The sequence below is a fragment of the Lindgomyces ingoldianus genome, assembly GCF_010093535.1.
Source record: "Lindgomyces ingoldianus strain ATCC 200398 unplaced genomic scaffold BDR25scaffold_8, whole genome shotgun sequence".
Classification (NCBI taxonomy): Eukaryota; Fungi; Ascomycota; class Dothideomycetes; order Pleosporales; family Lindgomycetaceae; genus Lindgomyces; species Lindgomyces ingoldianus.
Genome location: NW_022985169.1, coordinates 214,614 through 226,348, shown reverse-complemented (window position 1 = coordinate 226,348; position 11,735 = coordinate 214,614). Strand labels below are relative to the sequence as shown.

Here is an 11,735-nt window from a genome sequence, read left to right as displayed (position 1 = left end):
ATACTCCTGTCTCTTAACGCTTAGAGACTTCTAAGAAGAATATGCCGACGGGAACAGACTTTTGTCCTAGAGCTGTACAGTGGATTAAGCCCATGTGGGCTCAGAAGCTGACATGCTTTTGCACATCTATATTTCATATTGGTAAGAAAAGTTAGCTAAATTCGTTATGTACGACGTAGAAGACTTATAAATTCTTCTCCTCAAAGATACCCTTCAATGCCTTCATCGTTTCAATGGGTCTTTAACCCCGCTCTAACCATATTAGGATTCCCGTATAGATTTATAGTAGATTTCTTATATAGCTTCTCAAGTACAATTATTTAGTATTAAAGCTAAAAATTACAATGTCGTTGTCGGCCTTCCTACCTGATAATAGAGAGGCTTCTTTAAATGCGAGTAAGACCTCTTAACTCACAACACCACAACTAGGTAATTTTCGCCCTTAAAGTTAATATACCGTTATGTCCTAGGTTCTCAAGTCTACCCACAGTGCTGACAGGTCGTCTTCAGCCTTATTAGTGGCGTGGCGTCCAATGTCATGGGATCTTGCAACCTCGGTACTTCTGGACAAAGCGAACAAGGATCCTTATTTAGGATAGCCCTAAATACGTTGTGTTATATTAGCTAATAGGACACTAAGCAGAAGCAAGTGACAGGTGTGGCTGCTTACCCGTGGCTGTCCAAGCTGTTCTCACTAACGTGCTGACGAAGTGTGCCTAACCTCTCGGCAAGATAGTCCCCGTACCTGCAAGGAGTCTCTAGTCGGCGATGTTCTAGCATTTCAGCCATGAATCTCTCTCAAATTTCCGAAGCTGATCAGTCTCTTCCGCTTTCTGGAGCTCGGCCTCTTGCTCGCGAATCCGACCCCCGTCAATGAGCAAGTATATGACACAAAAATTTCTAACAAGCTAACTAACTTACTAGTCAGATTAGTCTTTCGTAGAACGACATTATAGAAGAACGTAAGACAAAAAACGAAAGCTAGCTGCCACTACAGAATGACAGATGGTCTTCTCAGGTTGCCGTATCCGAGGATAAAATTGGCGCTTAGGTCGACGATATGTTCGGAGAAACATGAAGGCTAGCTTGTAGTGGGTACGTCTTGTTGAGCTGGTCTGCTACTTTCGCGGCTGCGATAGGCCTTAAGGGCTCTGAACGTGTGTCACTCCACCTTGTGGGGCTTCGTCATCCGTGTTTCGTTCGTCCATAGACCGGGGCTGTCGCTGTGTGTATGTTATAAGAGGTATCGATTGAAGTCACTGATCATGCTAAGGCTGTAGAGTCAGATGAGGTGGGGTTTGATCAAGTCACAGTCAAGGCTCGCTTACTAACAAAATATGCTACTTGCTCGCAACGCAGATCTTCGTGGACAAGGCCGGAAGCCAAGTGTATGAACATAACCGCATGAGTGATAACCCCAGAAAATTTGTGAAGTTCGAAATGGATCTTCGAAGACTTTGCGCCAGTTCCTCGATGTGTTTGATCTGATCTCGGTCCAAATCTAAGGCATCTGAAAGTCTTTTGATGACGTTGGATGTTATATTACGGTTAAACATGTCTTATCTAATTGCTCAGCTTGTATGATACTTGCACGAGATCTTTGCACATTGCGGTGACTGACTCGTCATGTGACTGATCGGAGCATTATCATGCGAGAGCATTCAACCTACTGTTACACAAGCTCGGTACTATATATAGCCTCCGTCTCTGTAACGGACCTCTGGTGGGGTAAATGCGGTTAGTGGACTTTCCAACCACCAAAAACCTGTCTCGCTATTATTTCGCGCCTCTTCGCGTTAGCCATCGCTGAAGCTGCACGCGATGCTCACCCAAACTGCCTCGAGGCATTTAATTGCGTCACAGTCGCCCCAGCAAGCTACACGTACGAACGACCCATCCCGGGGTGATGCAATCGCCCAGGTCGAAGATCCAGCAGAGAAGACTACCAGGATGGAAATGGTCCTACAAGAAATCCTTAGGCAAAGAAGTATCGCCTTGCAGTGCGTGCAGACAAAATCCGAGTCTACAGCTCAAGATTCAGAAGCAGCGCAGACAGAGAGCAGTGGAGATGTCGAGCAATGCAGGGATCTAGAGGATCTCCAAGACGACTTCTCGAGCATTGAATTCGAAAGGTTTCCACAACCCGAACACATCCGGCCGAGGCCTATGAAGAAGGTCAAAAGTTATACGGGGCCCGTCTTGTGTTATCATCAAGGTCATTGGGACCAGGTTGGAGGTCGCTGGCGCTGTGAACATTGTCCGGGGCATAGATTGTATCGAACAAGGCATCGATGCCCGGGATGCAATACGGTGGCTTGTGGTAACTGTTTGAAGAAGACAATGAAGGGGTACCGGGCACAGAGAAAGGTCTCAGAGCTAGCTTAAGTGGGATGTTTGGTGCAGTACGTTTCTTGAATGATGATCTCTAATGCATTCATGCCATGCGAGCCCATGCTGCGTATGTTTTAGAGTAGAGCTGGCTTTGATCTATGTCGTCTGGAGCTACCCAATCTGGATCGAGTGATCTGCTTCGGCTGTGAATACCGCACTTACAAGCGAAGGAGCATATCTAGCAATTGGCTGTAGCTTATTGGAGGTTCAACATAGAAGGCGGCGTTAGATGACTGTGTCCTGCAAGTGTACCTTCGTATCCCGAAGTGCTCTCTGCCCTAAAGCCATCGCAGCGCCCGATGCGGCAGTCCGGTCGATTTCTGAATGATCATGTGTCGTTGATCGCACGGTCAATGCCAGAAGAGTAGTGTATGCTCGGCCCTCCTCGGACGTTGATGAACATGTTAGGTCAAGTGCTACCACCCAGGACTAGAAAGTGCGCGCACATCTCAACCCGCGCCAATTATCCCCCAACCTCCTCCAAACTATCTCCACATGTTCGATCCCATCTCGAGATCTTCAATCGCATGGGTTTCTCCCTTCGCTCACAAACTCTTCTCCACGACGGGGCAATTTTCTCCACCGCCCTGCTTGCATACCAGTAACCCTCCGACCTCTATCGAACCGAACCTCAACCTCCACGCTAACCATCCCGTCTCCACAATAAACTGCTCCCCGCCTACGGCCGCACGGTAAAGGGTGGGACGCACGTAGCGGCAAGTGCCTTCAGACGTTCGAGGGCCACAGCTCCTACGTCAGCTCGGTGGCCTTCTCCCATGAGTCGATCTGGCGTCCACGTCCCGCGACTGCATGTCAAGGTGTGGGACGCGCGCAGCGGCAAAGTGTCTTCAAACAATCGAGGTTGAGAAGATACTCTATAGCATCTCCTTCTACCCTAGTAACAACTACCTACACACTGATGTTGGTGTTATAAACATCAGTACTCTACCAATTTCAACTCCAGCATTAACTAGTGCAGAAACTCAGATCGCTTAGTATCAAGGCGTGGCTTTAGGTGTAGCTAGAGCATGGATAACATACAATTCAGATAACTTCTTAAGCTGCGTTCAGGGTATCGACCGTCTTGTTCAGCAGTGTTAGGAGGTATTATTGCTATTAGTGTTAGGAATGGAAGAGTGTGGATGTGTGAAGTTTAGGGTAGCGTATCCTACCAATGTTACAGTATTTGCGTGTAACTTTCTCCTCTACTATATATTTTCTATTATCTCTATTTCATAGAGGGTGCTGTGGTGTATGAAGTTGATATAGTATGTGAGCTTCCTTAAACGATGCTTCGAGCAGGTTCCGCTCACATAAGCATCAATCGTCAACTTGTCACTTGCCTATGGTCGGGTGCATTGAACGGCTCAATCGCGCTACCAGTAGGATAGCCGACCCACTCTTGACCTTGTAGATGCTTTAAAATGTATAGATAATAAGTAGGTAGAGGCACAGGTAGCGGCAGCTCATAAAATCACCACTTTCTAAGCCACCTGCGCGGCCCCTGCAACGCGCTAGCATTTATTCAGTAAGCGCCTTTCTGAGCCTGCGCTCAGAATAACCTTATCTCAGCTAGCTCAGCCGATTGGGGAGAGAAGGGGCGAAGCCCCGACAGGGGCAGAGCCCCTGATACCCTTGCTAGTCAACATAAACCCATGCTAGTCGCGCTGGTGGCGCTCACGCTATCTTTCTGGCCAATAAGGATGCTAGATTTAGCTTCTCTTCCTAGCTGTCTAAGAGACTTTAGTAATTAATTATATAAATAACTAATTTTAGTGCTTACTTTTTATATAAAGATACATTATATTAATATTTACACATTCTTTCTTTTTTTTAAACATCTCTAAACTTTAGGCTAACAGCTACATAACTTTTTGCTATTATCTATTAAATTATTACATGTTTTGCATGTTATTTACTGTATAAAATAGCTAATAAGTCTACTAGTCCTACTCTGTGTCTGCGCTAGCGTCTACAACCCTTTTATCTTTCTTTAGTAGATAAGCTGCTACCTTCTTTATTATTACTTTTATTATTACCTTTTTTTATGTTCTTCTTGCCTTTATTTATAGTTACTACTAAGCCTTAGGCTTTAGTTCTAACAACTTATTTCTTTATAACTTTATAAGTAGTAGGCATGTCTACTTAGTGTGTCTAGTTGTCTATACTTATTTACACTCTAAGATTAAGAAAACTAGAGTAGGTTCTAGTGTTAATAAATAAGCTATAAATGCTAATAAGTAAATTTATTAAGTTATATTTATAAGACCTGCTGTTATTAAAGGCCTTACTACTTAGTAAATGTAAAATAATTCTTTAATTAGCACTAAAATAGCTAAACATTTATGTAGCATTAAGTAAAGATAATAAGGCTACTAGTGTCCTTAGTTTTATTATGTTTATAAGAAAACTTAACAGTTTTATTAAGCAAAAGTTTTTTAACTAGTATAATATAGCTTTTAGGCTAGATAAAGTTAATTTTACTAAGTTAAAGTTAATTATAGCTAATTAAGCTCTAAATTAAAGCAAGTTTATTAAAAGACTTTTATAAAATAAGTAAAGTGCTTAAAGTAGTTATAGTAAGGCTAAGAGTTTATAAAATAGTAAAGTGTATCTAATTACTTCTATTATCTTATGTTGCTAGGCCTAGAAGAGATGCAACTACCTTGCCTGCCTACTAGGTCTATATTTGCATAGTAGTAGTATAAAACAGCGTGTTGTAGAGATGTTGTTAGGCTTAAGTGTTTATAACTTATATAAGATTATAAACTAGAAAGTTAATAAAATAGTAGACTATATAAAAAGCTTATAAGTTATAATATTATATTATATAGCTTATGTCTTACTTAATGCTAAGCTGCTAGGTCTTACACATAATTCTTAGTTAATAATTATATATAATAATTATAACTTTACTAACTAAACTTATAACTACACTATAGGCGTTGTAATAGCTATCTAGCAGAACCTAATAACAGCGCTTATTATAAGATGTCTATAGATCTTTAAGAATAGTTTAACCTAGTCTATGTTTAATTTTAGCATAGCATTGCAGCCTAATTAGATCTGTATAGCGCCTAGCATAATTTAGGACTATATAAGCAAGTAAATTACATTGTGCTATATGTTGTACGCTGTAGCTGCTATCTATAGTGCTGCTATATTAAAGGTCTTTATTAGCTTAGAGGACTAGTTGCTGTTAATGCTAGCTGTTAAAGTCCTACTATGTAAAAAACTTAGCTAGGTAAATTATTTAAAAGTAATATTTTTTAATAAAAGTGTTATTAATAAGACTTATAAAGTACATAATAATATTTAGCTTTAGTAGTTAAATATTTTTATAAATTTAAAAAAGCTAAGCTTTAAAACACAGCTATAGATAGTATAAGGTAACTAGAAAACTACTAAGTTTATATATAGTCTTAAAAAAGAGCAGCACAGCGCGTTCTAGCTATATAATAAGAGAGATTAGATAATTAGACTACTTATATATTTTTATATTCTTTAGGCACTTACTTACATAATTATTTGTACACACTTTAATACGCCTAAAGGTACAGACTTTTTTAGTAATCTTTTACATAATATTATGCGCTTAAACTATGCTAGTATTAATTAGGGTAATGTTAAGTATTATATAGCTGTGCTGCTAATACATCTAAGCTAGAGCGCCTAAATAGTTGCGTTATTCTACTAAAAGATAGGCAACAGTAGATATCTCTAAGGCTAGGTGCTAGATATCTATGCAGTAAATGTCTAGCAATACTAGCAGTGTCTTTATAATAAGGCTATTAGTTAGCTCTTGCTTAACTAGTACATTAAGTTACTTAAGTAGATATGTAAGAAGGTCTTTACACTTACTATGTAGAAAAGCTATAATAATTTTAAAAGTAACTAAATAATAACATGTTAGTTTTTTTAAAAAATTAAAATATTTTTTACTTTATAGCATGTAGTTAAGTTTAGTAATATTAGAATTATTTATTACTTAATTAATTTATTAGCTGTATTCTTCTTTAGATCTAGTTAAAAGCGCTATAGTACTAAGCTGCTACACCTCTACTAGTTAGTCTTAGATAGGGTGTTAACTCTAACACTTTAGTAGTCTATACTTGCCTCTAGGTTAGTTAATGTACATAAAAAGCTAAACACCTTTTAAGTAGTTAATATTATGCTTAAGCTTATAAACTATATGTATAAGCTTAACATACAGCACTTTAAAAATAAGACTTATAATATAAACTTTACTTTTAGTTATCTTACACTGTTTTACTAGTTCTATATGCAACTCTGTGCGCTAATAGAGGGCGCCTTTAGAGAGAAGAGCAAGAATAAGTATACACAGTGTAATATTAAGCTAGAGATATTTACTCTTACTATTTATCTACTAAGTTATAGGCGCTGTAAGCGCTTAACTAGTTAGATTAACTAAGGGCTTCTTTAGCCTATTATAAGCTTTAATATTATTGCTAGTAGTATTAAGTTGTTAACATTAAAGGTTATAGACTTTAACATTAGTAATGTTATATCTAGTAATTATATACTAGCACTAGATGTAACTAATCTAGCAAGCATTAGCGCAAAAAAGTTATATTATATTAATGTAATAAAATTTATAAAAATAGTTAAGAGCACAACTTATAGTAACTTTAAAAGTTTAGTTAATAATTTAATTAATAGTAATTTTAATAAAAGTCTTAATAAAGCTTTTAAAAATAAATAAAGTAATTATATATTTTTATTTTATATATACTTATAGTAAGCACTTCTGTAATATATAATAGTGTTATAAAGCACTATTTACTTAGTGCAGCTAATTAGACGCTGTGCGCTGTTAGTTGCTTACTAGTTTTAACAACTGCGCAGTGTTAGGTACATAACTGCTCTCTAGTCCCCTTGTATTAGCTTGTACGCTCTTGTCTAACCTACAGCCTATTTATATATTGCATGTATTAAGACAAATTCCTAGCTATAGATTACTTAGTTACTAGCATACTATTATAGTTTTATGCGCTTACTATTTTTAAAAGTTCTTTAATTATAATAATGCTTATTAGTTTAATAGTTTTAAAAAGTTTATAAAAATACTTATATTTTACTTAAATAATTTAAAGACATAGTAGTAGTAGATAAAGTTATATAAAAGCTTAACTATATTAGAGTAAAACTATAGTTAAAAATTAAAGAAGCTAAGGCTACCTTAATTATAGTAATATTATGTTGCTATGTGTCTTAATTATTATAAACTATTTACTTATATTTACTACCTACTATTTAATGTAGTTTAACTCTACAACACTAATTAATTAATTATGTGTAATATATATTTACTTTAGTAAGACTTTTTTTTTTCTTTATTTACTACTACTACCTAGCCTGCTTATTATTAATCTAATGCCTTATAATTACTTATATATGTTATATTTTACTTATTTTTACCTACTTTTACCTCTAAATTAGGCAATTTTTAGTTATAATTAGTAAAAAATAATTAAAAAGTTATAATTTTTTGCACTAGTTAAACACTAGCGCCTTTTATATCTTTTTAAATAATTTTATAATGTGTACTTTTACTGCTAGGCAGAAACTCTAGTCTAGTTAAGTGCTTTTGCTACTAAGGTAAAAGCTAGAGTATATATAAGCCCTTTTTTTTTAGTTAAACTTTTTTTAATTATTTTTAACTTTTTTACTTTAATTAGCTAAGTTTCTCTTACCTTTTTAATTTAAGCTGTACTAAACACTATATAGTTACTTTATTCTCTACCTTGCCTTATAAGTACTTGTCTACTTTTATTAACTAGCTAAGTCTTCTCTTTATCTATGCGTTAGGCTGTACTAAATACTTTATAGTAACATAGTTTTACTTTTTTTTTTTTATTACTTTTTTTAATTAACTAAACTATCTTTTTATGCGCCTTTAAACTCTTTTTTTTTGCTTAACTATGTCTTTAAACCTTTTCTTACTATACTCTTTCTTAATTAACTATATTTACTTTTTAACTATTGCCTATTGCCTCCCTGCCTTCTTTTAAACAGTTACATGTGTTAGATTTAGTTGCTAGTGTTATGTATTAATAAGTGTATTTAATCTTCTTATATTTTTAGACTAACTATAATATAACTTTAGGCTATAACTATTTTAAATTAAGTCTCTTTTTTTTTATTTATAGTTATGTATTTTATTATTATGCTTTATATGCTTGTTTTTCTTTCTCTTCTTTTGTTATTCCTGTTTCCTTCCTAGACGCTAGACCTAGACCTAGACCTAGCTACCTTAGACAACAATTAGCAACAATTAGCAGGCATAAAGTTAAGACAGAGTTCTAGAAAGTCTAGTGCGTACTAGTTAAAAGGGACTGCATGCGTGCTAGTGCGTACTAGCAATTAGGCAACTAGGCACATGCAACATTTGCTACATTGCTTTAGTAATGCTATATTAGTGGGCAATTAGAGGGCAATTAGAGGGTAATTAAAGGGCTATTAAAGAGTAATTAGAGGGCAATTAGAAGGCAATTAGAGGGTAATTAGAGGGTAATTAGAGGGCATTTAAGACATTTATAATAATTAGTTTATCTAATTATAATAATTAGTTTACTAATTATTTAGCTAAGTCTCTTCTAAACCTAGTTTATTAGTAGGCACTAAGAAAAAAATAATTTAGATAATTTTACTATAAAACTACTATCTAGCTTAGTTTATTTAGTTTTTATTTAGATTATTCTTAATAGTGCCTAAGGTTGCAAGGCTAAGGGCTAGGTTTAGGCTTTTCTACAGCTAAGTAGTGTCTATTAACAAGTCTCCTTAGTTGTACAATGTAAACATTTCTTAGTAGAGCACTATAGTAGGGGCATTCTTATAGTCCTAGAAAGATTCTAAGCAGACAGTAAAGCATTATATGCTAAAGGCTATATTATATAGAACTATCTTTTTTAGTTAACTAGCTCTTTAGAGTCTAAAAAGTCCTACGCTTGCATAAAATAGCCTAAAAGGTGCTTATTAGTTTAGATAGCTATTACTGTCTAGCTAAAAAGCATATATAGTTTATATTATTTAATTCTTTTACTTAGTTAGCTAAATAAGGCAGATTTAATATAAAAACAATTTAATATAAGTGTGTTTATTATATAGAAAAGTGTTTATAGTGTGTTTATATAAGCAGCTAAGCGCTAATAGGTCTAGTGTGTAGATATAGCACATATTTTTAAAAGAACTACTTAATTAAAAAATTATATCTATGCTTAGTATACTTTATTTTAACCTTATTATTAACAACACCTGCTGCAGCTACTTATATACTCTCCTTTAAAGATAATAATAATAATTGCCTATAAGTTGCCCTACCTAGGCTTCTACATAATGCGCTAAAGATATATAAACATATAATATATACTTATAACTACGCTAAGTTTCTTTATTAAATTTTTTTAGCTACTTTTAAATTTAATATTTATTTTACTAAGACTTTTTACTAAACTTTCTTTTTATACTTACTATCTTTACTTAGAACTATAGCTAGCTTTAGATCTACTACTAAGTTTATCTCTAGGCTTAACCTACTCTACAACACACTTACCTAGCATAATAATACAAAAATGTAGGCCTAGTAGCCTTTCTTTATTCTATAGGTTTTTTATAATGTGCTTTTTATTTATAAAAAGATGTTTAGTTAATAAAGTGTTTTTTTTAAAGTTAAGAATAAAGCTTATTTATTACATCTTTTTTTTTAGCTGCACTGTGCATAAAACCTAACACTCTAAACACACACACCCTACACTATAGGCAACCTCTTTAGGGAACCCCCTTATACAAAACAAGAGGATGCGCTAAGGCAGCTATAAAAATAATAATAATAATTGCTTATAAGCACTGCTCTGTCTACTTTAGTGTACAGCGCTTTAGAAAACTAGTTTAAATAAGTAAAGCTATTACTAACACTTTATACCTAAACTATAGTAAGAATAAGCATAGTTAGTTTAGTATTTTAAAAAAGACTACTTACACCTTTATTAATATATCCTTAAGCTCTATGTAGTTAGAGTTAATAATATGTTTTAATAACACTTCTAACTATCTAACTGCAGCTTGTCTGCATTATAATAAATACACACACTACTTATATTAGCTGCTTTATTATCTAATAGGCACTTTTAACACTTATGTGTTAATCTGCTTAAAGACACTATACTAGCTACTAAATTAGTATGTAACACATTTATATTATGTAATAAGCTTTAACAAACTGCAGTAATTAGAGTATAAGAAGTTCTTAACTATCTTAGTGTATATAGCATAAAGGACTAGCGCATAGCCTGTTTACCTTTATAATCTAGCTTAAAAGCGCATAGGCTAACAGTAATTTTATTTAATGTAATAGAAGGCAATAAGACTATTCTAGGCAGTAATAGGTAGTAACTACTACTAGTTAGTGTGTGTAGGACCTAGGCTAGCATAGGGCTCCCTATAATTATAGCTGCGCGTTGCCTGTCCCTTAGCAACATATACAACTCCACACCTAGTAAGTATAGTACGCTAAACGCAGCAAAGGCTGCTGCAAACAAACTATTTAGACTAAAAAAGTGTGCTATAACTATAAAAAAACTGCCTTAATAACTAGAAATATTACTAAGTAAAAAATTATTTTATAAAAAAAAGTTATTATTAAATAGTAACTCTAGTACTATAGTTAACACTATAAACTTAAACAACACATTAATTATAACTAGTTTAAAGGGCAGACTATATTACTTTAACTAGTTTTATTACTAGTAATATTTATATTATGTAGCTTATATAGCTAGACTATTATCTTGTATATAACTACTTAATAAGGCCTTAGTAGCATTGTGTATACCTAGCAACCTAGAGATGTTGCCTGTTCTAAAGAGCGTGTTGTTTTTGCAAAACTTACTTTATACTGTAAGCATAATATGCTTAAACTTACTTTTAATAAATGCTAAATGCAACTCTATAAACTCCTAGTCTAATAGCAGACAATTCTGTACACTACTAGTGCTATACCTACTAGACTTAATAAGCACTATAACTTTATTACTTTTAATATTTTTTTATCTAGTAATAAGCCTTACTAGCTTTTATTAGTTTAGGTATAAAAGAAATACTAAAAATAAAAGTAAAACTAAAATATTATTCTTAAACACACTATAGACTTTTAAAAAGTACTAAAAAGCAGATGCCTAACATATCTTTTAGATATGCTGTAACATAAGGCTAGCTTTGCTTTTTAGTATTAGCGCAGTCTTTTTAGCAGGCAGAGGCAAGGCGCTTTAATATAGCATAAGTGCTAGATTATAACCTATGCAATAGGCAACCTTTTTTAGAAAAAG

The 11,735-nt window shown here is 34.1% G+C and overlaps 3 protein-coding genes across 3 annotated transcripts; all 3 read left to right on the top strand.

Moving 5' to 3' along the window:
* Positions 1-92: 92 nt before the first annotated feature.
* Positions 93-1,488, top strand: BDR25DRAFT_352090 (uncharacterized protein; the record flags this gene model as incomplete). Its single annotated transcript, XM_033694971.1, has 11 exons — positions 93-141; positions 207-237; positions 511-609; positions 651-710; positions 737-761; positions 813-881; positions 957-1,051; positions 1,081-1,174; positions 1,211-1,225; positions 1,274-1,306; positions 1,360-1,488. 11 exons carry the CDS (start codon positions 93-95, stop codon positions 1,486-1,488), a joined length of 699 nt encoding a protein of 232 aa, XP_033550438.1.
* A 245-nt stretch (positions 1,489-1,733) lies between these two features.
* BDR25DRAFT_124048 (uncharacterized protein) lies at positions 1,734-2,622 on the top strand. Its single transcript, XM_033683745.1, has one exon. The coding sequence runs from the start codon at positions 1,822-1,824 to the stop codon at positions 2,383-2,385; it is 564 nt and encodes a 187-aa protein (XP_033550437.1). The 5' UTR covers positions 1,734-1,821; the 3' UTR covers positions 2,386-2,622.
* A 477-nt stretch (positions 2,623-3,099) lies between these two features.
* Positions 3,100-3,450, top strand: BDR25DRAFT_124039 (uncharacterized protein). The gene has a single exon (XM_033683744.1). The coding sequence runs from the start codon at positions 3,202-3,204 to the stop codon at positions 3,385-3,387; it is 186 nt and encodes a 61-aa protein (XP_033550436.1). The 5' UTR covers positions 3,100-3,201; the 3' UTR covers positions 3,388-3,450.
* The last annotated feature ends 8,285 nt before the right edge of the window (positions 3,451-11,735 follow it).

Excerpts from the sequence above, each read along its gene's own strand:
- BDR25DRAFT_124048 (XM_033683745.1), top strand. The coding sequence starts at position 1,822 with ATGCTCACCCAAACTGCCTCGAGGCATTTAATTGCGTCACAGTCGCCC.
- BDR25DRAFT_124039 (XM_033683744.1), top strand. The coding sequence starts at position 3,202 with ATGTCAAGGTGTGGGACGCGCGCAGCGGCAAAGTGTCTTCAAACAATC.